Below are 27,658 nucleotides of genomic sequence, written 5' to 3' on the forward strand. Positions count from 1 at the left end.
AATAGTAATAAAAATGATGATGAACATAATGCCCACAGTAAAAAGACTAGCAGGAAATAGACCCAAATGCTAACAGTGGCTGTTTCTTGATGGTGAGGTTACAGATGATTTCTTTGAAATACTTCTCATTTCCCCCTCCCCCCAGTTTTCAATGATTATTATGTAACACCTTAATCATCAGGGTTGGAAACATGTTTTAAGTAGCAATTCAATTTCAGGGCAGTTTGTACTTCAGAGGCTGCTTCACACTATTAGGATTCATATTCATAACCCGAGTGCCTCCTGCTCAGCACCTCCAGCCAGAGTGCAGGACGTCCCTTAGCCCAAGAGGCGGCCTGCATGAGACGGGCTGGACCTGCACTTGGTGATTGTTGCAGCTGGGTAGTGGGCACATGAGGACTCGTCCCATGCTGTTTACTTTTGTGTGTGTGAGAAATTTTCCATGGCAAAAAGATAAAATATGCAAATACCCCGGTTCAGTTCCATTTTACTTTGGGCCAAGCACTAAGGCAGGATTAAAAAAAAGAAAAAAGGCATAGTCCTGTCCTCAAAGAGTGTATCATCGAGCGAGGGAGAGGAATGTGGAGAGCCGTAATTGCAGAATAGAAGAGACCTGGTGAATCCAGGAGGCAGAACTGAGACCCACCGTGACCCACATCTTTCCACATTTGCCTGACAACACTAACCACATGCTCCGCGTTGGCCAGGCAGATGCATTAAGACTCAGAGAGCCCAGGTCTTCTGGGTGGAACTGAATGCTTGGTAAACCACCTTCATCCTTCTTTTTTTCCTTTCTTTCTTTCTTTTTTTTTGAGCTGGAGTGGCACGAGCTCCATTCACTGCAACCTCCACCCCTTAGGTTCAAACGATTCTCCTGCCTCAGCCTATTAGCTGGGATTACAGGCACTAGCCATGATGCCTGGCTAATTTTTGTATTTTTAGTAGAGATGGGGATCTCACCATGTTGGCCAGGCTGGTCTCGAACTCTTGGCCTCAAGTAATACGCCCACCTTGACCTCCCAAAGTGCTGGGATCATAGGTGTGAGCCACCATGCGCAGCCAGGGAAGGCTTTCTAAACTATATCAGCTTCTCTCTGTGCCTTGGAAACGAGAAGAATAATATGTCCTTGAGTGAGGGGAAATGAATTGAGATCTTTTTCTGATCATTAGGACCCATAGCCCTAGGGTCACCCAGGGCATGGTCACCAGTCCCCTAGTGCCTTAGTGCACATGCGGAAGTAGTAGAGGACAGGCTGGGCCTCCGCCATCTCTGGGACAACCTGGACATGGGATTGAGAGAGATTTTTAGGCTTGCAATTTTTGTTACATCATTTGCCTCTTTCTCTGCAATTTGAGCACAGCCGGAGAGAGGATCCTGCTGATTGAGATTCTGCTGTTTTTGCTTTGATGTGTATTCATTGCTTCCCAGTTTGCAAAGTACTTTTACATAACTGGCACGTTTGATTTTCACGAGGCCCTTTGGAGGTAACCAGAACGAGTACCGTTAGCCTTTCTGTAGGTGAGTAAGAGGCAGCCCAGAGCCACACAGCCTCCTAAGAGGCCACACTGACATGGAATCAGGTTCTCAGCCCTGCACGTGGCATGTGGCCTTTCAGATGGCCAGTGCCTGGAGATCAAGTCTGTGAGATTAAAATAGTAGAAAAAAATCAGGGAAAATATTTCCTAGGGTTCCCAGGCATCAGCGTTTAGAATTGGAAGACACTTTTCACCGCATAGTTGTGAGAGAACGCTTCAATTTCATCTGTCAGAATGATACCTAGCTTACAAGTGATCTGAACTTTTAAGAAACTGGGTGGTGGGGTTTTGTTTGTTTTGGTTGTGGGGTGTTTGTTTTTGAGACAGAGTCTCTGTCGCCCAGGTTGGAGTGCAGTGGTGCAATTTCAGCTCACCGCAACCTCCAACTCCCAGGTTCAAGCAATCCTCCTGCCTTAGCCTCTCAAGTAGCTGGGACTACAGGCATGTACCACCATGTCCAGCTATTTTTTGTATTTTTGGTCAAGACAGGGTTTCATCATGTTGGCCAAGCTGGTTCCTGGCCTTAAGGAATCTGCCCACCTCAGCCTCCCAAAGTGCTAGGTTTACAGGCGTGAGCCAGACTCAAACTGGAAACAGTGGAGAAAAAAAACTTTTTGTTTTTTGAGACAGGAGTCTCCCTCGGTTGGCCAGGCTGTAGTGCAGTGATATGATTTTGGCTCACTGCAACCTCCATCGCCCAGGCTGAAACCATACTCCTGCCTCAGTCTCCCAATTAGCTGGGAATACAGGCATGTGCCACGGTGCCTGGCTAATTTTTGTAATTTTTGTAGAAAGGGAGTTTCACCATGTTGCCCAGGCTGGTCTCAAACTCTTGAGCTTAAGGCATCCACCTACCTTGGCCTCCCAAACTGCTGAGGTCACAGGTGTGAGCCACCACACCCAGCCAAAAGAACATCTTTAGACATCTTCATTTGAAGTGTCTAAACTAAGTTTCTCATTTTCTATGATCAAGTCAAACGTTTAGGAGCTGCCTGCCACTGGGCAAATTGAATTTCCTTAGTTATTACTGAGGTTCATTGGACAATTCTCAGAACTTTTTTCTGTGTAACTATGCTTAGTACTAACAGTCTATTCACAAGGTCAGTAGCAAAATAGGTGTCTGGTACATATATTTTCAAACTTCTCAGGGAGCTGACTGCTGTCGCCAGTGCTGAAATTCATTTTCATAGCTCTTTATTAACCATAAAATTCTCTGCCCAGTAGCAGCACCGTCCAACAGAAATAGAAAGTGAGAGCTGTGTATAACTTTCAATTTTCTGTAGCCACATTTTGAACAAAAAGGGGTGAAATGAATTTTAATAACATATTTTGTTTAGCCCAATACATCTAAAATATAACCTTTTTCTTTTCTTCTTTTTTTTTTTGAGACAGGTTCTCACTCTGTCATCCAGGCTGGAGTGCAGTGACTTAATCTCAGCTCGCTGCAACTTTTGCCTCCAAGACTAATGCAATCCTGTGTCAACCTCCTGAGTAGCTGGGATTGTAGGCACGCATCACCATGCCCAGCTAATTTTGTGTTTATTGTAGAGACAAAGTTTCACCATGTTGTCCAGGCTCAAAACATAACCCTTTTAACACAAAGTCAATATACAGCATGACTGACGTGATTGCATTCCTTTTTCCTACTAAGTCTTTCAAATCTAATCTCAATTTCAGATTAGCCACATTTCAGGTCTAAATAGTCACAGTGGTTCATGGCTACCATATCACACAGCACAGAGCTGAGAAACATTGACCCCACCAGCCTCTGCTTTTTAGAATTTCCTGAGATTTTAGGCTCTTTATTTATGATGTTGCCCGAATAAATAATGTGTTTTGGGGAACCTCTGTCACCCTTTCATTCCCAGGGGTACTTTCATTGAATTCCGAAATGGGATGTTAAATGTGTCCCCTATTGGAAGAAGCTGCAGCCAAGAAGAACGCATTGAGTTCTACGAACTTGATAAAGTAAGTCTTTCTGAAATACCTTTGGTGAATGGCTGGGTTTATGAAAATAAGACAAGACGTGGCCCGATGTGGTGGCTCACACCTATAATCCCAAAACTTTGGAAGTCCAAAATAGGAGGATCACTTGAACCCAGGAGTTCAAGACCAGCCTGGGCAACATAGTGAGACCTCATCTCTACAAATAATAAAAAAAAAAAAAAAAAAAAAAAAAAAGCCGAGCCTGGTGGCTTGCATCTGTGATCCCAGCTATTTGTTTGGCTGAGGTGAGAGGATCACTTGAGCCTGGGAGGTTGGAGCTGCTGTGAGCTGTGATCATGCCACTGCATTCCAGCCTGGGTGACACAGTGAGACCCCAGCTCAAAAACTAAATGAGTAAGTAAATAAGATATTCACCTTATGGCCAGTAGTTAAAAGTATGCTTTCTAAACTGCAATACAAGAGATGGTATCTTTTTGTTTTTCCCAGAAAGAAAACATAAGACAAAAGTTTGTAGCAGATCTACAGAAAGAGTTCGCGGGCAAAGGCCTCACATTTTCCATAGGTATTGTATATATTGTCTGTGTTCTGGACTTGGACACCCATTTCCCAGAGTGTGTTGTGGGCCAGTAAGCTATCGATAATGGAGTATGAACAGTTTTAGGTGTGCAGGAAGATTACGTGAGCAGTCCAACCTGTAGACAAAAAGCAGCCACTCTCTTTTTTGCATAATCAGCCGTAATAGGACTTGCCTAGTCAGGAAACAGCTTCCAGGCTGTTGGGCTTGGTCTAAGTTCTTACCCGACAGGATTCCTCCTACCTGCACTTCTCTGGTCAAAAGAGGAGCATTTTGATTACTAGACTAGGAATTTCAGTCAGACGCAGTGGTTCATGCTTGTAATCCCAGCACTTTGGGAGGCCCAGGTGGGCGGATCACCTGAGGTCAGGAGTTCGAGACCATCCTGGCCAACCTAGTGAAACCTCATCTCTACTAAAAAATAAAAAAATTAGCATGGTGGTGTGCGCCAGTAGTCCCAACTAGCTACTGAGGAGGCTGAGGCAGGTGAATTGCTTGAACCCCGGAGGCAGAGGTTGTAGTGAACTGAGATTGGGCCACTGCACTCCAGCCTAGTGACAGAGTGAGACTCCATCCCCCCCCAAAAAAAGGAACTTCCCACACCTTTGGGTGGAAGAAAAGCACAATAATGAACTCTAAGAGAGACATGGAATTGAACCCCTCAGGTAAACTAGACTGATGTTTTGGAATAATGTAACGTTTCAACAGCAAGGAACCGTAGGAGCCACTTGGGTTGCTTTTACAGATCAAGAAACTGAGGCCCAGAAAGGAGAAGAGACTTGTCCAAGTTCACAAAACTGTTGTTTTCCTGGTGTCTAATGCAGAATTCTTCCTGTAACATGGACGTCTCAGGCTTGTCTTCTGCTAGAATATGCCTATCAGATGCTTCACACACCAATGTCTCTTGTCAGTGCAAATGAGTCATTGCTTAAAGCCTCCTCTTACTAGTTTTCATAAAGGTAGAGGTTGTAGGAAAATTGGAATGGCAAAGAGATTATATTTAACAAATGAGTGGGTGGGTTGTTCTCGTGAACTGGGAGATGGACATCTTTCTGACAAAGCTTTGAAAGGGTTTTTGTTGCTCATGACAGCTGCCTATAAATCACCTTCAGTGAAGATTTTCGTTTTTCCTCCAAAATATGCCAGATGCAGCCTGCTTCCAGGCATTTTCCACTGAGCATGTGTTAGAGCTTGGGATAAGCACAGCAGAGTGAGGCTGCTATCAGATTTTTCATAAGCATGCTTCATTTAAACCACATGCTTGACAGGGCGCTTAAATGTAAATGCATTTCTCCCTCAGAGTTGGCACCCTGTGTCTCAATTTTAGACCGAGGTGAAATGCTGGAAAAAAATATAATGTAGAATGAATTTCTAGAGCCTGTCCATGAAGTAGTCCAAGTAGCAGACTAGGGTACTGAAAATCAACCTTGGCAATCCACTAACTGACAAAGAGTAAATTGTTTTTTCAGTGACGTATCATTAGCCTCTTTTTCACCTTTTGCTTTTGTGTCCTCCATCCCCACCCGGCAGGAGGCCAGATCAGCTTTGATGTCTTTCCTGATGGATGGGACAAGAGATACTGCCTGCGACACGTGGAAAATGACGGTTATAGGACCATTCATTTCTTTGGAGACAAAACCATGCCAGTAAGTAGGGAACTGTTTGTGCGGCTTCGTTGTTCCATTTGGGCTTGACGGGGAAAACTGACAAATGGGCTGTTTTTCCCACACCCGCACTTGACCCACCGGCCCTGCTCAAAGTGAACAGTGGCTTCTGTCCTGGAGATGGAGGGCATTCAGCCTCCTTTCCCTCTGAGCTCAGACCCCTGACACCTCCATGGAGGCGAGGGTCACACTGTGTGTTAGTCGATCCTTTTCAGTTTGGCTTTGGAGTTAAACATTGGCCACCCCATGTGCCTTCAAGATCACAAGTCCCCAGTGCTGCCGTCAAGCCCTCTGCGTTTCAAAGCTCTGGCTGTTTCTGTCTGTCTTTACTGCACTGTATTTGTTCCCCTGAAGCATTCATTGAAGTTGAATGTGGGGGTTCATGAACTATGGGAGGGAATGATCTCATGAGCCTGAAACTCAGGAGAGGGCATTAGCGACAGTGAAGAGGCTGAGCGAGTCCCAGACATCACACACAGTGGGTACTTGGAGCTGCCCCCAAGAGATGTCAGAAATCCCGAGTCCAGGACCAAATCTAAACTGGGAATGGAGAGCAGAGCCCAGTGTTAAAGGCCGGGGCCAGCAGGAGGACTACATAGAAGAAATGTCCCCAGGCATCCTCTCCCTGGGACAAGGTGGATCCCCAGCAGGTCAGAGAGGCATTGCTGCCATCAAGGGCCCAGCAGCAGTTGCTCACCACCCAGCTTAGGGTCAGCTCCTTTTTTTTTTTTTTTGAAACCGTGTCTCACTCCGTGACCCAGGCTCGAGTGTGCAGTGTTGTAATCTTGGCTCACTTCGAACTCTGCCTCCCAGGTTTAAGCAATTCTTGTGCCTCAGCCTCCTGAATAGCTGATATTACGGGCATGCACCACCACACCTGGCTAACTTTTGTGGTTTTGGTGGAGATGGGGTTTCACCATGTTGGCCAGACTGATCTCAAACTCCTGGGCTGAAGCCATCTACCCATTTCAGCCTCTCAAAGTTCTGGGGTGCAGGCATGAGGGACTGCGCCAGGCCCCATCACCTTTTCAGTCCCTCTCTTTGTCTGGGCCCCTCTGCTTCCCTCCCACATGCAGCCTGGGGGTGTTCATTACTTTGCCATCAGCAGGCCCCTTTCAGGTTCTCTCGCCATCCTGCATCCAGCAGGTGCCTCATAAATGCCGCATATTCAGAGTTTTTCATCCCCCCGATCTCTGGTCCATTCGAAAATCCCTGCTGCTCTGCTAAGATCTGCCCATGAAAGGGGTGCCTTTCAGCAGGGTCCCCACGCCAGTCTTCCAGCATGAGGGGTGCTTGGGGATAGTAGAAGCTTGTTTGTTGCTTTCAGAATGATAAAACTGGAACCCATAAAGAGCAAGGCCTTTTCCCAAGGTCACACAGCTAATGACAGAGCTGGTGGCACCAAAAGAAGTCTGCCTGTTCTTTGTACATTTTAAATGGCTTTATTGAAATATAATTGATAAAAGCTGCACATTTTTAACATTCAGTTTCGTGAGTTTAATCATTGTGCCCCTTTGGTTTTGGGGGTGGTTTGAGATTTTTTGTTGTTGTTGCTATTGTTATAAGAACACTTAACATGAGATATTCCCTCTTTGCAAGTTTCTAAGTGCACAATATGTATGGTATTGTGAACTAGAGGCACTTCTGTTTGTCCAGCAGATCTGTTGAACTTACATATCTTACATACTGAAACTTTACACCCATTGAACAACTGCCCTCCATCTCCCTCCTCCACCACCCGGTCCCTGGCAACCACCGTCGTTTTCTCTGCTTATATGACTTTAGCACTTTAGGTATCTGATACAGGTGGAATCATGCAGTATTCATCCTTCCGTGAGTGGCTTATTTCACTCAATATGTCTTCTCAGTTTACCCATGCTGTCGCAAATCGCAAGACTGCCTTCTTTTTTAAGGCTGAATAATGTTTCATTGTATGAATATACTACATTTTCTCTCTCTCTCTTTTTTTTTTCTTGAGGGAGTCTCACTCTGTCACCCAGGCGGGAGTGCAGTGGCACCATCTTGGCTCACTGCAACCTCTGCCTCCTTGGTTCAAGTGATTCTCATGCCTCAGCCTCCCAAGTAGTAGCTGGGATTACAGGAGCCTGTGACCACACCCAGCTAATGTTTATATTTTTAATAGAGACAGGGTTTTACCATGTTGGCTACACTGGTCTCAAAATCCTGGCCTCAAGAGGTCCATGTGCCTCAGCCTCCCAAAGTGCTGGGATTACAGGCATGAGTTGCTGCGCACCGCCAGAATATACTCCATTTTCTTTCTCCCTTCTTCTGTCAGTAGACACATGAGTTTCCATATCTTAGCCATTACGAATAATGTTTCAGTGAACCTGGGAGTACAGATACCTCTTTGAGATCCCAACTTCTTCCTTTTGGCCATCTACCCATGGATTAAAGACTTAAACACAGGACCTGAAACTGTAAAACTTCTTAAAAAAAAAAATTAGGGAAAAGGTAGTGATCTTTTGGATATGACACCAAAAATACAGGCAACAAAAAAAAAGCAAAATAAGTGGGACAACATCAAGCTAGAAAGCTTCCGCACAGTGGGAAATAAGCAGAATAAACAAGCACCCACAGAGGGAAGAAAACATTGGTAAACCATGCATCTGATAAAGGACTAGTATCCAAAATGCAGAAGAATCTCCAGCAACTTGGTGGCAAAAAAAAAAAACCCAATTTAAAAAATGAGCAAAGGACTTGAATAGACACTTCTCCAAAGAAGACATACATATGGCTAATGGGTATATGAAAAAAGACTCAACATCAGTGTTCAAGGAAATGCAAATAAAAATCACAATGAGATAAACCCCACACCCTCCAGGATGGCTTTTTTTTTTTTTTTTTTTTTAAATTTTATTTTGAGATGGAGTTTTGTTCTGTTGCCCAGGTGGGAGTGCAGTGGTACAATCTTGGCTCACTGCAACTTCTGCCTCCTGGGTTCAAGCTATAATCATATGTGAGCCTCCTGAGTAGCTGACAGGTGCCCACCACCGCACCCAGCTAAGTTTTTATTGTTAGTAGAGACTGGGCCATGCCTGGCCAGCCTGGTCTCAAACTCATGACCTCAAGTGATCTGCCCACCTCGACCTCCCAAAGCGCTACGATTATAGGCATGAGCTACCACACTCAGCCAGGATGCCTATTTTTTATTTATTTTTTTTTGAGATGGATTTCACCCTTGTTGCCGGAGTGGAGTGCAATGTCCCTCCTCGGTTCAAGCAGTTCTCCTGCCTCAGCCTCCCAAGTAGCTGGGATTACAGGCATGTGTCACCACGCCCAGCTAATTTGTGTGTGTGTGTAATTTTATATTTTTAGTAGAGATGGGGTTTCTAGCTGAGGGTCAGGCTGGTCTCAAACTCCCGACCTCAGGTGATCCACCTACCTCGGCCTCCCAAAGTGCTGGGATTACAGGCATGAGCCACTGCATCCGACCCAGGATGGCTGTTTTTTAAAAAATAAATGTTGGCAAGGGTGTAGAGAAATTAGAACTCTTGTGCAGTGTTTTGGGAAATGTTAAATGTCATAGCCATTTACAGATACATATCCAAAATAATTGAAATTAGGTTCTCAAAGAGATGCCTGCTCTTTAAAAAAAATAAACACAGGGTCTTGCTGTGTTGCCCAGACTGTACTCGAACTCCTGAGTTCAAGCAATCATCCGGCATCAGCCTCCCAAGTAGCTGTGATGACAGGTGTGCACTACCACAACCAGTGATACCTGCTGTTTAAATGAGTGTGCTTTCCACTACAGTAAGCTCTCTCAGCCGGGTAGAAAGATCTTGTTGTAAATCCCAATGAACTGGGTACTCTGAATACGTGTAGCATTCAAGTTTTTTCTTGCTGACAGAAATGGTTTTATAACCACATCCTTTTGTTGAAAGGCTTTTGATGCAGAAATGCTTTCAATGCAGGCTTTCGAAAAGATCACTATCTGACTCCATATCTTTAAAGAAAAATTAAGCTAAGGAAATGACACCCAGGATCTAAGGAATGCCCGGAAGCTTCCTCAGTCCTTCTCTAGTTTGGTACCATTTCTTACAGACGGAGAGGAGAGCTGTTGAGACACACTGCAGCAGATTGTTCTGTAATGATGACATTCTTGCTTCTTGTAAATAGCCATCTAGAGGCCTCAGTTGAGACTTTGCAGAATGGAACACAGTTCTTGGATAATCAGAAAATGACTTCTTTTGGGAATTCTTCATTTAGGAAATGGAGGGTTTTCTATTCTGTTTAACCATTGCATTACCGTGCTTAGATTCTATTTTTAAAATCTTACCTACTTTTTAAAAAGTGAATATTTAATGGAAGGCTTTTTCCCTATTGTAAATTAAACTGTACATTCATTATAGAAAATTAGAGAATCTGTGAAGAAGAAAAGGAAAGTCACCTGTAATCACCCAACAACTTCCAGCCTCTCTAGCTATACGATCCCAGAAGTGGGACCCTTACCTGTTATTTTTGTTTTAGTTTTCTTTCTCTTAACATATTTCATTTTTCTCATGTTAGTGACTGTTCTTTGCAGAGAAGATTTTTAATGGCTGTATAAGAGTCTCTCATTACACAGTTTACCCACGTCCCTTATAGAGGCACATTGGGTAGTTTAAGAATTTTTGCTCTTAGAACTAATGCTGTGGCGAACATTCTCACACAATTCTTTGCCCTCTTCTCTGATCCTTTTCATCGTTGGTTTTCTAGAAATGGAAATTAGCAGTCCATCCATCTAAACCTTCAAACAACATATCAGTTCTTGAAATGCTAGGCACAGAGCAATCCAAATGCTAGCCTTATGCTTTGCATTTTCAGTGATAGACATTTAGAAAGCTGGGGCTTTTTCCTTTCCTAATGAAGCTTACTGCTTTTGTTGGCTTCCAGGGAAATGGCCCTGAGGTGACAGCTGTCAGTAAAAAAAGCCATTTCTTAGCCAGGCCCTGAGGCTTAGCAGCCTGCCAGCAGCCCCTTCCGGCAGCACAGCCTCCAGGAGGCAGGGTCTGGGGTTGCATAAAGGGTGCCCTCTGCTTGGAGCAAGTCAGGAGAGCAGAGTGAAGAAATGAGGCATTGGCCATTGCTTTTCAAAATACTTACCATCTTCAGAAACCCTGTCATTCTTCCCGTCAGCCACAAAAGCCAGCATTTCTTAAAACCTGGCTCTGAGTTGAGCATGGAGGCCCTGGGCCTGGCGTGGAGCGCCTTGGTTTGCTGTAGAGAGAGATGGCAAAGGCAGCGAGGACAGGACCACACATGGTTCCACATGGCTTTCTGCAGGAATCACACCGGTTGGATCACCCTTCAGTCACCCTGAATCCGCAGGCAAGAGAGCCTCTACGTATCCATGCTTTCCGTAAAAGTCATCTTGCCTTTATTTGAAAGGCTTCATAAACATTAGCAGCAGCTGGTTCAGTTTTTGAATGAGCGTTTCCATTTTGGGTAATTTGGCTATCAGTGCACTCAAGTATGTGTGCAAGATTCAGGCAGAGGGTTTGGGGTTGGGGACAGCCCCCGCCGCTCCTCAGGAGGCTGGCCACAGAACAGTGGTCTGTCTCAGCAGTGGGATGCCATGTAGCTGTAAAAACAGTCCGTGGGGGCCCAGCTCTAGGGCTTTTTGTTAGGCAAACAAAGCAAAGTGCAGGACAACATAAGTAATGTGCTACATTTTTGTCTGAAGAGAGGAAAAGAATTTGTTAGCTTATAAATGCGTAAAAGGAATCTGAAAGGATGAAAATTATAGGGCTTACTATGGGGAAGGGGACAAGGACCGGAAAGATAATTGCCACCTAGATCTTATTCTTTCTTAATATGTTTGAACTGTATGAATGTGTGCTACCTATTGAAAAATAAAATTTTTAAATCAAATTGAGAAAAGGAGCTGGGTAATCCCTGTAACCTTGGCTACTAGGGAGGCTGAGACTACCTTGGCTACTAGGGAGAGCTGGGTAATCCCTGTAACCTTGGCTACTAGGGAGGCTACTAGGGAGGATCACTTGAGCCCAGAAGTTCAAGATTACAGTGAGCCAAGATTGTCCCACTGCTCTGTAGCCTGGGTGATAGAGCGAGATTCTGTCTCAAATAAACAAAAAATAAAATTAGCTTAAAAAAGCTTTGTATCAGTGTGGACCAAGTAGACCCAGATCTGGCTCCACCACTTGCCAGCCCAGTAAGGACACAGTTGCTTTTTTTTTTTTTTTTTTTTGGTCTCACTCTGTCACCCAGACTGGAGTACAGTGGCACAATCTTGGCTCACTACAACCTCCGCCTCCCAGGCTCAAGCGATTCTCCTGCCTCAGTCTCCCAAGTAGCTGGGATTACAGGTGCACACCACCATGCCTGGCTAATTTTTGCATTTTTAGTACAGACGGTGTTTCACCATGTTGGTCAGGCTGGTCGTGAACTCCCGACTTCAGGTGATCCATCTGCCATGGCCTCCCAAAGTGCTGGGATTACAGGCGTGAGCCACCACACCTGGCCTACAAAGGCCTTTTAAATGTAGTTATATGTATATGTATATGTATTTAACTTAGATGTCCATTTTAGTTAAGCTGATTTTAACTGTAGAGCTCTTTTTAACAAAATATTTTTAAATTTCTTACTGCCAGAGTCTAGCCATAATAGCCGATATTTCTGGCTTTTGAACTTGACCCAGCAAACTTAATAATCTTATCTAAGATTATGACTTAACCACGGAAGCATAAGATGTCTCAAAGAGATAGTAAGCAGTTTTCTGTGGGTTTTAGAATCTCACCAAAGGTAGTTTCGGGAAAGGAAAATTTAATGTAGGAAATTAGAAGCTGTCCATGGTGGGGAAAGAATTGATAAATGGCAAGAAAAAAAAGTTACACAAATAACAAACCAGAGAAGACCCATTCCCTGATCTGAGAACAAAACCCAGGCTACCACTATGAAGTAGCAGAACTTCAGCTGCGGAGCTAAAGCCGAGGGCTGTTACCACTGCTCCTCCCAGAAATTCAGGACCGTCATTTTCAAGCTGGAAAAGGCCTTTACTCAAGAGAATTCTTAAGGCTAGATATGACACTGTCACATGTCCTCTCAAACCAACCACCTGACATGAACCCCGAAATTCGTGCCCTCTGGATGCTGGATACCAAGAGAGGGTACCCCAACATGGTCCCAAAGTCAAGTTTTTCAGGACATAAAACTAGAGAAGAGGGAAACCTTATCTGGTTTGGGTTGCAGCAAAGTTTGGAAGTGGCCAGTTTGCCAGGCTGGCTTGGACAGAGGGCTTAGAGGGCTCCTATGTCCACATTCTGTTCTGTGGTACTGCTCTCCATGACAGAGGAAGCAGCTGTGAGTGGGTTTGCTTTGCACTATATTTCCAGCTGCTAAAGCAATGCCTGGCAGGTGGTAGGTGTTCTGGAAAGGTGTGTCGTGTTAATGTGTGAATACTGACTCCCCCACCTAAGTCACTGAGTGAGGAGGGGAGATGTTTGCTTCATCTGAGGCGTGTGAGAGTTGGCTGTGCCTTTGTTTTTTGTTTTCTTTGTTGACGGAGTCTTACTCTATCACCCAGGCTGGAGTGCAGTGGCGCAATCTTGGCTCACTGCAGCCTCCACCTCCCAGGATCAAGTGATTTTCCTGCCTCAGCCTCCCGAGTAGCTAGGAATTTGTATTCACAGCACAAAGTGCAACAGATTCACTAGTGCCTAAGACTAAACTCACAAGGTTTTTTGTATTAATCAAACACTGGCAGAGGAGACAAACAGTGATGTTTTCCCTTCACACACAGGGAGAGGGGCCAGAAGCCTGGCTGGTAAGAAAGGTTTACCCTTTTTGCCGGGATACCAGGTTTCTGGGTACCCTTTCTCTGTCGCTTCCAGAAAAACAGAGCAGCTCTTGATGACCCTGCTCACTGCACCCTCACTGTGGGGGCCAAGCCACATTGCAAAAGAAAATCATCCATTTCTGTGTCATGGAACCACAGGCAAAAGCCTCTCCATCTTATTTATTTATTTAGAGACAAAGTTTCACTCTTGTTGTGTAGACTGGGTGATAGTGATGCAATCTCAGCTCACCACAACCTCCACCTGCTGGGTTCCAGCGATTCTCCTGCCTCAGCCTCCCAAGTAGCTGGGACTACAGGTGTGCACCACCATGCCCGGCTAATTTTTGTATTTTTGGTACAGCCAGGGTTTCACCATGTTTGCCATGCTGGTCTCGAACTCCTGAACTCCGGTAATCTACCCACCTAGGCCTCCCAAAGTGCTGGGATTACAGGCATGAGCCACCACGCCTCTCAGTTTTTCAAGATGCTGCCCAACAAGCTACATGGGAAACTGAATAAACATTTTTCATCCTGGCCAGAGCAGAATACACATGACAAAACTAGTGACTATGTTCAGTGCCCAACGTCAGCCTGGCAAGACTCAAACTTGCTCCCATGGATCCCTGTCATCTTTGACCCACTGCACTTGAGGTGGAAAGGGACGCCTTCCAGCCAGAATTTAGAGGATGATCTCTGAGCCAGATGGAAGAGCAATGGTCACCCTCGAGACAGGCCTGTAGAGCTTCCGCTGACAAGTCCTTCAGGGTTCAGCGAATGTGACTAACCAGACAAACCGAGAGACCCTGATGGATTCCATCAGCGTTTCCTTTAGACCTCTCTGCAACGTAGACCAACACGTACAACAAAACAGACAAGTAAAACGCCTTCCAGACAGATTCCAGACCAAATCACAAACCAAGAGTATTCCTCCAAACGAGTCCCCTATTCTCCATATATAATTAGGGCAGATACCCAGTGCTGGGGCTACACACAGGTGTCACGTAATAGGGCTAGAGATGCCCTGTGATGGAGCTACAGGCAGACATCCCATGATGAGGCTGCATACACCCTGTGATGCGGCTACGGTTACAGGAAGTTTCCCCTGGACTGTTTGTCTATTGCAGTTAAATCCATACAGCATGGGTTGGCAGCACCCCGCCAGTAGAGACGGTGCCAGTCAGCCCCCAGTCCAAGAGAACTAGGTGGCTGCCTGGACTGGCCTCTGGATCTGTCACCAGCGACAGGTGAGGAGGCTACTGAATCGCTGGCAGGTAGCCACAAGGGAGATCCCAGATGAGCCCACAAATTTGTAACCCCTTGACAGGTTCTCCTTGCTCACAGCCTAGACGGAGCCAGTTTATCAAAACAGAATTGCAATAGAGGAAGAGTAATTCATGCAGAGCTGGCTATATGGGAGACTAGAGTTTTATTACTCAAATCAGTCTCTCCAAGAATTTGGGGATTAGGGCCGGGCACGATGGCTCACACCTGGAATCCCAGCACTTTGGGAGGCCAAGCCAGGTGGATCACGAGGTCAGGAGTTCAAGACCAGCCTGGCCAACATGGTGAAACCCTGTTTCTACTATAGATACAAAAAATAAGCCAGGCCTGGTGGCAGACGCCTGCAATTCCAGCTATTCCGGGGAATGAGGCAGGGGAATTGCTTTAACCCGGGAAGGGGAGGTTACAGTGAGCCAAGATCGTGCCATTGCACTCCAGCCTGGACAACAGGGTGAGACACTGTTGAAAAAAAAAAAAAAAGAATTTGAGGATCGGAGTTCTTAAGGATAACTTGGTTAGGGGTTCTGGAGGTGGGGATTGCTGATTGGTCAGCACGGAGATGAAATTGTTGCATTGAACTTAGCACAGAAAGTCAACACCAGAACAAAAGGATGCCAAATTGCAGGGTTTATTGCCGGCGACCACGGAGGACTCACATCTCTCCAACCCGTGGCAGAGAAAGAAGAGTGACAAGACCTTTTTATACCCACGAAACCACCTTGGGAGTGGGGGTGAAGAGTGGAGTTGGGAATGAAAGCTGTCAGTTACTTCCCAGGCTGAGACGAGGGTGAGGGGGCTCCAGACATTCCAAGGGCCAGGGGACTTTTGTCATTCCGATTGCCACCTAAGTGGTTTACAGAGGTCAAGGTAAACATTAGTTTATACATTATTTGGAAGGTGTGGGGTCCACATAATTTTAGGTTACTTGGTGCCAGGATGGAATTATCTGGGGGTGCTTACTTTGGTAAACAAAGGCCAGCAATTCTGGCAGTTACAGATAAGAGAAAGTATGCAGCTTGTCCTCTCTTTGCATTTTGCAAGGTAATCTTAGTAGTTTACAGAAGCCATGGCTAGCAGTCATTGTGAGGAGAATGGAAACAGTTTTCCCATTTTAAAATGGCATTGTATCGGTTCTAATTCTAGGCCAGCTATATCACAAAATCATGGGTGGAAGTGAGTTTTTCTTGTTGTCTCTGTTCCTAGGTGGGATCAAAGAAGTGGTTGATAAAGAACTGATTGAACTGTCATGTGTTGTCAGCTACGGTATCAGAATGTAGTGTCTGCAAAAGATCTCAGGCACAATCTTAGGTTGGTTTCACGACAGTGATATTATTTCCAGGAGCAATTTGGGAAGGTCCATGCTCTTGTAGCCCGAGGCTGCATGGCTCCTAAGCCATAATTTTTAGTCTTATAGCGAATGTGTTAGCCCGACAAAGGCAGACTGGTCCACAGGCAAGAAGGGGGTTAATTTCGGGAAAAGAGCTGTTATCTTCGTTTCAAAGTTGAACTGTAGGCCAGTCATGGTGGCTCACCCCTGTAATGCCAATACTTTGGGAGGCTGAGGCGGGCAGATCACTTGAGACCAGGAGTTTGAGACCAGCCTGGCCAACATGGTGAAACCCCGTGTCTACTAAAAATGCAAAAATATCCAGGTGTGGTGGTGCGCACCTATAGTCCCAGCTACTTTGGAGGCTGAGGCAGGCGAATTGCTTAAACCTGGGAGGTGGAGATTCCAGGTGAGCCGAGATCGCGCCACTGCACTCCAGCCTGGGCAACAGAGTGAGACCCTGTCTCCAAAAACAGAAAAACAAAGTTGAACTATAAATTCCTCCCAAGGTTAGTTCAGCCTACGCCCAGGAATGAACAAGGACAGCTTGGAGGTTAGAAGCAAGGTGGAGCCGGGTCAGACCTCTTTCGCCACCGTTGTTTTCTCAGTTACAATTTTTGCAAACGTGGTTTCAGCCCCTGCATCCGCAATACCTACAGATTTGGTAAATACTTGTTAAACCATCAAAATAAACATCCATTGCAAGAATCAACTATTAACGGATGGTGGTGCACGCCTGTCGTCCCAGCTACTCAGGAGGCTGAGGTGGGAGGATGGCTTGAGCCCGGGAGATGGAGGCTGCAGCAAGACATGATCCCGCCACTGCACTCCAACCTGAGCAAGAGTGGGAATCTGTCTCAAAATAAACTTAAATAAGAGTCCTGACCACGAGCTACAGAGAGTGCATCTGTGCTCTAGGAGGCGTCCACATAGCACACAGCCACCGCAATCTAGCCAGCTAAGCAGTTCACGCAGGCTGTGATCCATGACATTGTTCCTTTGGATGATTGGGGCTCACTACCACACTGCACAGGTCAGCCACAGCGTGTACAGAAATGGGCTGGGGCAGGGAGACTCTTTAGCGCCCCCCCCTCCAAAATCATCTGAACCTGGCCAACCCTACATCTGTTTCACCTGCAGACTTTGGGCCTTTTAGGGGTTTAAATATTAATGCTCTGATTTCATTGAGCCATGGCCTCCCTTTGGTGCTGGTCAGGTACACTGTAACGAGAAACTGGATCGATCTTTCAGGCCTCCCCACTTCCCTCCCTCTCCAGGGAGCAGGGTTTTTGTTCATGGAGCTGGCGGATGGCTGCATTTCCCAACTAGAATCAAGTGACCTTTACTGCATATGCAAATCCAGCATTTGAAATTTCCGGTTCTCTGAAGCCTTATTCTTCTAGAGGGCAGTCAGCTTTCGTTCCATTTTGTTTAGGGTCTGCCCTGCCTGCCTTGTGCTTACTCTGGTATGCAAGCTCCACATAGCCCCTAGAAGGCTGCACCCGAGGAAGGAGTCACAAAGGAGGAAGCAGACCCTTGGCGGGAGAAAAAGGAAGGCCCGAGGCAGGTTGTGTCTGTGATGCGGTCTCCTGCCAGCCTTGCTGCTCTCTGAAAGTGGGTGGAGCTGAGAAGGGACCCAGCAAGGCTCCCACAGCTAGGGTTGGGAGGATTTCACCTTCCTGGGTGTGCTTTGATTCTCCAGACCTAGCTTTATTAAGTGTCAGCAGGTTACATGCACACAGCTCACTCAGAGTCCACAGACACCTCCCCGCTAACCCCCAGCAGGACCACGGAGACTGTCCCTTGCATGTGACATCTGCAGGGAAGGGCAGGCCTAGCAGCTATAGGGGGACTCGCATGAACCCTTTGTGCTTCAGGGGTCTCTTCGCAGGTAATGGTCTCTGTCTTCTTTGTACCCTGGCTGGCTGCAGGAGCCTCCTAACGGCTCCCCTCAGTTGCGTCCTCAGCCCCTACTCGTTCTCGAGAAAGAGCCCGTTGTAAAGTAATCTTATTATGGCCCAGGCTTGCAGCCTTCAGGTGGCTTTCCATGAAATCCCAGATACTTGTCACAATCTATGAGACCCTCTGTGGCCTGGCCCAGCCCCTGCCCATCCTCCCTCTTCAGCCTCTTTTCTGATGGCCACAAGGCCTGTCCCCTCACTTCCCTCAGGTGCCAGGGTTCCCTCACCCTCCGGTCTTGACAGCCCTTTCCTGCCTTTGCCCAAGAAGGCGCCAAGAGCTGTCTTCTCATGGCTGGTCTCCCCGACCAGACCACAGGCTCCCAAGACAGCTGTGAGTGGGTTTGGCATGCGCTGTATCTCTAGCTGCTAAAGCAATGCCTAGCACATAGTAGGTGTTCTAGAAAGGTGTGTCGTGTTGATATATGAATACTAATGTAAGGAGGGTGTCAAGACCTTTTATACCCGTAAAACCACCTCAGGAGTGAGGGTGAGAGGCAGGGGTGCGGGTGAGGGGCTTCAGATGTTCTGAGGGCTACTGGATTCTGTAAATCATCTCCTGAGGGTGAGGGGCTCCGGACATTCCGAGGGCCAGGAGACTTTTGACATTCTGATTGTTATTTAAGTGGTTCAGAAAAGTCAAGATTAGCATTTGTTTTGTTTTGTTTTGTTTTTTGATTAGCATTTGTTTACACATTGTATGGGTAGGGTGGAAATTACAGTCCTTAATTACTTATTACAAGTCTGGGGGCCAAGATGGCATGGGTTTGAACTGCTTGTCTGTCACATTTGGGTTACAGAGAGCAGTTTCAATAGAAAGCCAAGGTATGGTTGAGGTATGCAGTTTTATGGGGCTTTTACCATAATTAATTGTCACACTAACTCCCCCTCCTAAGTCCCTGAGTGAGGGGGAGCATGTTTGGCTCTTCTGAGGCATGCGAGAGTTGGTTGTGCCTTTGGTTTTTTGTTTTTTTTTCTTTTGAGACAGAGTACGGTAGTGCATTTTCAGCTCACTGCAACCGCAGCCCCCCAGGGTTCAAGTGATTCTCCTGCCTGAGCTTCCCCAGTAGCTGGGACTACAGGCGCTCACCACCACGCCCAGCTAGGTTGTGCCTTTGTTAGGTTCTCCATGACTTTTATCCACCATGCCATTCTTGAAGGAAATATTTTTTTAATTGTAAGAATCACGGTCAGGCATGGTGGCTCATGACTGTAATCCTGTAGCAGGAGCGGCCACGGGAAACGGATCTCTGGAACACGGAATAAAGGAGGGAAGGGAGGAGTTTATTCGGCCAGGAGACCAGGCAGTAATTTGTGGAAAGCCCAGCTCATCTAACAAAGGAAGGTTCTGACTTTATATAGGCTTATACTTTAGATGTTACACATGGCAGAATCTTAGGTTTATAGCTTTAGAAATTACATATGAAAGGTTTCTGGTTTACAGTTTTAGGACTCACATGTGAAAAGCTTTCTGGTTTGATCTCGTTTTAAGTAAAAATAGTGTCTTCCAGAGAGTTTCCCCAAGACCAAGCATGTTATTTTCAGGAAGGAGATTCAGGAGGCGCCAGCTAGCCTGCTCTCTCTTCTGTTGAGATGCACAGTGGATGACAGAGGGGGATGGGGAATCCCAGATGCCTGAGTCTCCTTCCTCAATCCCAGCACTTTGGGAGGCTGAGGCGGCGGATCACCTGAGGTCAGGAGTTCAAGACCAGTCGGACCAACATGGTGAAACTGTGCCTCTACTAAAAATACAAAAGTTAGCCAGGCATGGTGGTGCATGCCTGTAATCCCAGCTACTTGGGAGGCTGAGACAGGAGAATCGCTTGAACCTGGAAGGCGGAGGTTGCAGTGAGCCAACATCACGCCATTGCACTCCAGCCTGGGTGGCAGAGCAAGACTCTGTCTCAAAAAGAAAAAAAGATTAGAACTAGCTCGGCACTGTGGCACAAAGTCTTTGTCTCAGCTCCTCGAGAGGCTGAGGCAGGAGGTTTGCTTGAGCCCAGACTGGGCAACATAGCAAGACCCTATGTTCAAAGGAAAAATCAGAATTACCAGAACTGAGTTCACAAGTATTCACATAGGTAGCAGATGGTGGCCATGAAATGCAGGGCCGTCTGACGGCCTCAGGCTCTTCATGGTACAAAAGTGTGTGAGGCCAGTGCAAGGCCCTGGCAGGCTTCTGAGTGGCTGGACTGGAAGAGATGGCAAGTTCATGGCCTCCTAACCTGACTCCACCCAGTGCTCTCTGGGCCCAGTGACATTCCCTCCTGAAGCCTGAAACTTCACCTCCACCTGGGGAAGCCATCTTCCTGGGGATAGGTTCTTACAATGAAATTTGCAGAGTTGTTCTTGAAAAGGGTGTGAGATTTTCTGTGCAGAAATCATGGTTTCCATGTTGGCTTTGTGCTCAGTGCTTTATGAGAAAAATCCCTTTTCTCTGCAGTTGTGTTCATCATACTGTAAGCCAGTCATAAATTATTTTAAGGCTTCAGTTAGAGTGTTTATCCAATTTTATGAGGAAAATATAGGAATTCTACAATGAGAAAAGCAGGGGCTTACCTGCAGGGCTCAGGGTTGTGGGGGCGGCAGGTAGCCTGATTCATTAACCTGAGCCCAGCGGGATTGGTGGGGGTGATGGGGACACAGATTGGAGCACTCAACTCAGGCATGGACCATGGCAGAACATGCCCAGGTCTTCCTAGACATGGGCCCTTGCAGACTTTCTCAGGCCTTAGTTTCCTCATCTTACCGGGGTGTGACCCCCACCATCATCTCCTGAACTTCTGACCACAAAGCTCCGGCCAGGGTTCCACCATGACCCCACGTTGGAGACAGGGAGTTGCCACAGCCACACCGCTGGTCAGTGGGAGAACCAGCATCCGACCCAAGCCACCTGCTCCAGAGACCCTGCTCTTAGCCAGCAGCTCGGACCCCAGTCATGTGGGGCCATTTATTTTATTTTAAGATGGAGTCTCACTTTGTAGCCCAGGCTGGAGTGCAATGGCACCATCTCAGCTCACTGCAACGTCCACCTCCCAAGTTCAAGCAATTCTCCTGCCTCAACCTCCTGAGCAGCTGGGGATTACTGACGTGGGCCACCATACCCAGCTAACTTTTGTGTTTTAAGTAGAACTAGAGTTTTGCCACGTTGGCTAGGCTGGTCTCAAACTCCTGACCTCAAGTGATCCACCCTTCTTGGCCTCCCAAAATGCTGGGATTACAGGCATCAGCCCCAATGCCCAGCCGACATGGGGCATTTAAATTAAAATCAAATCAGCTGAGTTCCTCCATGGAATTGGCCACATTTCAAGTGTGCAAAGTCACACATGACCAGAGGCTGCCATCACCACTGATGTCGCCATGTCCCTCATCACAGGAAGATCCCTGGTAGCCCTGCTCCCAGCGCTCTGCCCTCCTGATACCCACTTGTGACCTGTTAGGAAAGTATGGGCTCAGCTTAAAAAAACTGATGACTGTGAGAATACTGTCACTCACTGATGCCTTCTGTATAGAACAGTAAGCCTTAGAAAGATCTTCGCAAGAACGTCGTGATGTCTTTCATAGGCATAATTACATGTTCCAAGCCAAATTGCAGTTCAAGGGAAGGTTATAAATCTCTTCTCAATAACAATTGTACTCATGTTCTTCTCCTAGCAGCTAAGAGGAAGGTAGCTGAAGAAATTCTCTCTGCCCACTTAAGTCTTGTTTTTCTGGTAGTTTTGGGCTCCTGGGTCACATCAGCAATGGCCTGGGACAAACGAGAGGGAGACTTCATCTGCATTTGGTGTCTTTCCAGGGTGGCAACGACCATGAGATCTTCACAGACCCCAGGACCGTGGGCCACTCAGTGACAGCGCCTGAGGACACACGCAGGATCTGCGAAGAGCTCTTCTGACACCGGAGCAGGAGTGGGGGGTCCTGGCTGACAAGGCAGCATGGGGCATTCGGTGGCCAGAGCCGAGGGCCCACCCACGTGCTCACCCACCCACAGCCAGCCCAGCCAGGCGATGCACCCTGTGCCAGGCACATGCAGTCTGGACCTCCACCCCTGACACGCCATTCCTTCACCTCCAGTGCCAGAGGCTTCCAGAAGGAAGGAGAAAACATTTGTCAAGAATGGCTCAGAAGAACGCCTCCCACAAAAGGTCTTCCCCACCTACCCCCAGCCCCCTAGTCTAATACCCACCTAATATATGCAATCACATAGTTTTGGGGAAACTTCCCCATCATCCTAGGATGATACAGAAAGAAAAAATGTGCCTGGACCCTCCCTCTTGGTGGTTCTTTTGAAAACATAAACGGTTTTTTGTTTTTTTTTTGAGACAGAGTCTAGCTCTGTCACCTAGGTTAGAGTGCAGTGGTGCAATCTCGGCTCACTGCAGTCCCTGCCTCCTGGGTTCAAGCGATTCTGTCTCGGCCTCCTGATTAGCTGGGATTATAGGTGTGTGCCACCACACGCAGCTAATTTTCTTGTGTTTTTTTTAGAGACAGGGTTTCACCATGTTGGCCAGGATGGTCTTGATCACTTGACCTCATGATCTGCCTACCTCGGCCTCCCAAAGTGCTGGGATTACAGGTGTGAGCCACTGTGCCCGGCCCTTAAGTGGTTTTAATGGACCCCTGTGTCAGCATCAAAAATGGAATTTGGTACTGAAAAACAAGGACAGGCCATCTGCAGTGATCCATCCCAGGACAAAGTTTACAAACACTTGCTGCCTGTTCATTGCCTTGATGGGGGCAGTGAGCAGGGCACGGTGATGTCCAGGGACTAGGTGCACTTTGTTTTCCCATGTTTGAGGCTGAGGCCTGCTTGTCAGATAGCTGGCCAAGTGGCAGCAGACCCCAGGGAGTTTGCACCTCAGCTGGCCCAGATTTGGGCTGGCTCTGTACTCATTACACTTGGAATAGCCGGGCTGCTTCTCTGTCTCTGAGATGGAGGCAGTGGGAACCAGCTGCCCCGCTGGAGAACTGGCAATGGCAAAAAGTCCTTCCGTGGGGGATCAGTTCTCACCCAGGTTCAGAGAAACTAACGTGGTATGTCAGACTTCACCAAAAGGACCTTCTGGTTGCTCTGGCTGGCTTCCCAGAGGCCTTCGTCTCTAGTTTCCCAGGGATCGAGCCAGACCCTGGCCAGGGAACAGGAAGAGGAGCTGCTCTTCTGTCTGTGCCCACCCAGGCCCTCACCCAGACTCGATGACTGAGAGGGCTGAGTGCAGCTGCAGCCATGTCTGTGTCCCTCACTCTTTCTACCTTCTGCACCTTCTTCGTGAAACTGGAAGGATCCCAGGCCTCATCCTTGACAACTGAGAGGGCAGAGTGCAGCTGCAGCCATGCCCGCATCCCTCACTCTTTTCTACCTTCTGCACCTTCTTAGTGAAACTGGAAGGATCCCAGGCCTCATCCAGAACACATGGAAGAGAACTTTCCTAGGAAACAGCTCACATGTCAGTTTTTAGGATGTGGAACCACTGGGACTCCATTGCTTGGTGCTGGGGCTGTGTGGCCTCCACTGGGCGCTTGCCAACCTGAGTCTGGGGCCAGGGGGTCCCTGACTGCCCAGCACTCCCGCCCCCAGCCCTCAGCCAGGTACTTCATCACAGCTAAACCTAGTTCCCTCCATACCTTCCAGCCACTCAGGCCTGTAGCTGTTTGCACCCCGGATTTGGTGGGGTGAAAGCAGCTAGTTCCTCATCTTGGCAACACCCAGGACACGGCCATCCAGTGGTATTGTTCCTTGTTGAACTTTGCAAATGATACTGTAAAGACCTTCCAAAATGAATAGTAGCACATTAAAGTGATTTTGTTTCCTATTTCTCATTCTGATAATGTTTTCCTCCGATGTTTGCAGATTCTGGAAGGGAACCCCAGCCCCTCCAGATCTGAGAGCCACTTTTTGCTCTGGTTTTCTGTCATGCTGGTGGCCCCTCCCTCTGCGGAGTTGCAGGTTCTTGTTACCCACAGACAACTCCTCCGCTGCTTTTCTGCCCATTGGGTGAGGGTCTGCTGTTTCTTACAGGTTTTCTTAAGGTATTCCGTCAAATGAAGACAGCTGAGTCTTTCAAAGTTGTTGTAACTGGAGATGGAAGGTTTCTGCTGCGTCCCCGCCTGCGCAGGGCTGCCCTCAGGTGAGTACTGCGAGTCTGCCAGGGCACTGATGCCCAGCAGAGGCGTGAGCCACCGTCTTGCCCCGTTCCCACAGTGGCTGCTTCAGACTCTCCCCAGGCCCCTCAAGCCCCTCCTGCCCTGCCTGCCACTCCCTCTGCAGTCAGAATTGACACTCCCCTCCCCCTTCAAAAGGACTTTGAACTAACCCCTTCCTTCTACTTTCTTGTCATCACACTGCATCCCAGGCTGGCTTCCTGGGGGTTACTCCAGGGGCGTCTGCTTGCTAAATGACAGCTAACTGACGCATGTGCAGTGCTTCCTGGTGCCTTCCACATGTCTGCAGAGCAGCAGGTTCTACACTTGGCAGGTAAGAGCACGCCCTCCAAAGCTCCAAGCCTAGTTCTGCTGCTACTCACTGCTGTGTGACAGGGTAAGTTCATCTTCGCCTCAGTTCGTTCATCTGTCAAATGGGATAGTCCTTACCACGTATGGAATTTAAAGCACTTCGAATAGTAATGTGAGCCATTACTAATTCAGTACCTCCCTCCCAACCCAGAACCTTACAAGGTAGGGACAGTCTTCCCTCTGCCTTAGGGGCTGGCAAGATAAAGACACTGTCACAAGCAATTTAAACATGGTAGGCAAGTTTTGAGCCAGAGTAAAGCACAGAGGTTGCACCCAGGCCAGCCTAGCGCTATTCAAAGTTACCATCCCCAGCACTGCAGAAGCTGACCCTGAGCTCAAGATCACCCAGGGCTGAAGCCTCAGGGGAAAGGCCTGGGTTGAACCTGAGCAGCCGGTGAGTGCAGGGCAGGCCTCTGGCTCCCTGGAGGGAGAGGCTAGCCAGGAAGCTGAGCTTGAACCTGATTCTGAGGGAGGGGCCCAGAGCACACTCCTGATCTATCCACCTGTCACTCTCCACCTACTTGAAGGGGAGTGCCCACAGGGGCCAGGAGAGGAACTGGTTGGGCAGTTGGGCTGATGTTGCCGTAATCGGGACATATCCAGGCATACGTGGTTTTGAATCACTTCCTCTCCACCCCTCCCAAGTGTTCTGGGTCTGGGCCCCAGCAGGCCACCTCAGCCCAGGCAGGCTCCTCCAAACCTAACCAGAGGCAACTGGGCCTTCAGACTCCCTGCAACCTCCACGCTGCTCTCCACAGCACCCCAAATTCAAGATCAGAGCTCATTGTTCACTACCACCTTCACCCAAGGATAGTTTCCTAAATGTCTTCCCAGTCCCACCTTGAGTTTTTGGGGGTGTTTGTTTGCTTGCTTGCTTTTAGAGACGGAGTCTCGCTGTTGTCGCCTGGGCTGGAGTGCAGTGATGCAATCTCGGCTCACTGCAACCTCCCCTTCCTGGGTTCCAGCAATTCTCCTGCCTCAGCCTCCCGAGTAGCTGAGAATATGTGCACCAGCCACCACCTATTTTTGTATATTTTCTAGAGATGGGGTTTCACCAATTGGCCAGGCTGCTATCAAACTCCTGACCTCCGGTGATCCACCTGCCTAGGCCTCCCAAAGTGCTGAGCCACCACGCCCAGCCTTTATCTTTTTTTTTTTTTTTTTTTTGAGACAGTCTTCCTCTGTTACCCAGGCTTGAGTGCAGTGTGGTACAATCTCGGCTCTCTGCTTCCCAGGTTCAAGTGATTCTCCTGCCTCAGCCTCCCAAGTAGCTGGGAATACAGACATGCGCTGCCAGCCACCACCGTGTTAGCCAGGCTGGTCTTGAACTCCTGACCTCAAGTGATTCACCCACCTTGGCCTCACAAAGTGCTGGAATTATAGGCGTGAGCCACTGTGCCCATCCCCCACTTTCAGCTTTTGCCAAACCCTACCTCGTGCCACCCATGTAGTACACCATATAGTAAATCGGCACATTTCTTTTTGTTTTTGAGATGGCGTTTCACTCATTACCCAGGCTGGAGTGCAATGGCGCGATCTCGGCTTACCGCAACCTCCGCCTCCTGGGTTCAGGCAATTCTCCTGCCTCAGCCTCCTGAGTAGCTGGGATTACAGGCACGCGCCACCATGCCCAGCTAATTTTTTATATCTTTAGTAGAGATGGGGTTTTACCATGTTGACCAGGATGGTCTCGATATCTTGACCTCGTGATCCACCCGCCTTGGCCTCCCAAATTTGTTTTGAGCTAAGTGCCTACTTTAGCCTCTCCCGAAACAGGTTTGATGGGCTGGTTTTATTTTATATACTTTCTCCCAGTGCGCCTTGGAAATCATTGTATAATACTGGCAAGAAAAATGTCCATCTCTCTGATTGCAGTGGCTCATGTGGGTAATCCCGGCACTTTGGGAGGCCGAGGTGGGCAGATCATTAGATCGGAAGATGAACACCATCTTGGTTACGTGGTGAAACCCCATTTCTACTAAAACGACACAAAATTAGCCAGGCATGGTGGTGGGTGCCTATAGTCCCAACTTCTTGGGAGGTTGAGGCAGGAGGATCGACACTGCAGATGGGATGGGACAGGAATGGATGGGGGAAAGCGGAAGGGAAGGTCTAGGGGGAGGGAAGGCAGAAGGGATGAGAAGGGAAGGCGGCAGGAAAAGGAAGGGAAGGTAGAAGAGAAGTTAAGGCAAAAGGAATGAGAAGGGAAGGCAGAAGGGATGGGAAGGGAAGGTGGAAGGAGAGGAAGGGAAGGCGAAGGGAAAGTGGAGGGGGAGGGGCAGGGGAAGGAGAAGAAAGGGAGATTCAGGCACAAAGTGGATTGAAAAGATATACAGCCATGGACTCTCCCTGGGACCTGAAGCCTCATCTGTTTAAAAGTCCATAGCAGGGAAGAATGGTTTGCCGTTGGGACAGTGGGAATGAGTGTCAGAAGGTAGGGAGGTGTGAGAACCCCTGTTCTTGGTTTACAGAGCAGTGATTGGCCAGGGCCACTCTATGGGGGGGCGGGGGGCATTGTGCTCTGCTGGGGAGGTTTCATTATGGCAAGTGTGTCCCAAGTGTAACTTTAGGTGGTGCAGAGATGGACATTTTTCCTTTTTTGGGATATAGTCTTGCTATCACCCAGGCTGGAGTAGGGTGGCGCCATCTCAGCTCACTGTACCCGCTGCCTCTCGGGTTCAAGGGATTTTGTCAAGTAGCCAGGACCACAGGCTAATGCCAGCATTCCCAGCTAATTGTGTATTTTTGGTAGAGACCAGGTTTCACCATGATGCCCGGCTGGCCTCAAACTCCTGAGCTCAAGCCATCCACCTGCCTCAGCCTCTCAAAATACTGGGATTTTAGGCGTAAGCCACTGTGCCCAACCTAGCAAACATCCATCAAATGTCTGTAACAGCAGCCGGGCACAGTGGCTTCACACCTGTATTCCCAGCACTGTGGAAGGCAGAGGCAAGAGGATGGACGGCCGCTGGTGGCATTTTCTGTTGCCAGGAAGCTGCATTCTCCTTCCTGCTAAGCTTTCTTATGCTAGAAAATGATGATTGAAGAGTAACAGATGATCCCATC

General features: G+C 47.9%; 1 protein-coding gene across 3 annotated transcripts in view; it reads left to right on the top strand.

The window, feature by feature from the left end:
- The window catches only part of PMM2 (phosphomannomutase 2), a 38,640-nt gene extending 11,353 nt beyond the window's left edge, over positions 1 to 27,287 (top strand). Inside the window, exons 5-10 of one of the 3 annotated variants that reach the window (XR_008475329.2) lie at positions 3,405 to 3,504; positions 3,970 to 4,045; positions 5,588 to 5,703; positions 21,879 to 23,668; positions 24,099 to 24,207; positions 24,433 to 27,287. Coding sequence is in view for 1 of the 3 variants with exons in the window: in XM_002755879.7 (XP_002755925.1) it covers positions 3,405 to 3,504; positions 3,970 to 4,045; positions 5,588 to 5,703; positions 21,879 to 21,977 (391 nt within the window). In the remaining 2 variants the exon portion in view is untranslated. Of the gene's footprint in view, positions 1 to 3,404; positions 3,505 to 3,969; positions 4,046 to 5,587; positions 5,704 to 21,878; positions 23,893 to 24,098; positions 24,208 to 24,432 lie in introns of those variants that run through there. The other 2 variants (XR_001914726.4, XM_002755879.7) reach the window with 2 other exon arrangements.
- The last annotated feature ends 371 nt before the right edge of the window (positions 27,288 to 27,658 follow it).

Source organism: Callithrix jacchus, chromosome 12 (genome assembly GCF_049354715.1).
Source record: "Callithrix jacchus isolate 240 chromosome 12, calJac240_pri, whole genome shotgun sequence".
Lineage (NCBI taxonomy): Eukaryota > Metazoa > Chordata > Mammalia > Primates > Cebidae > Callithrix > Callithrix jacchus.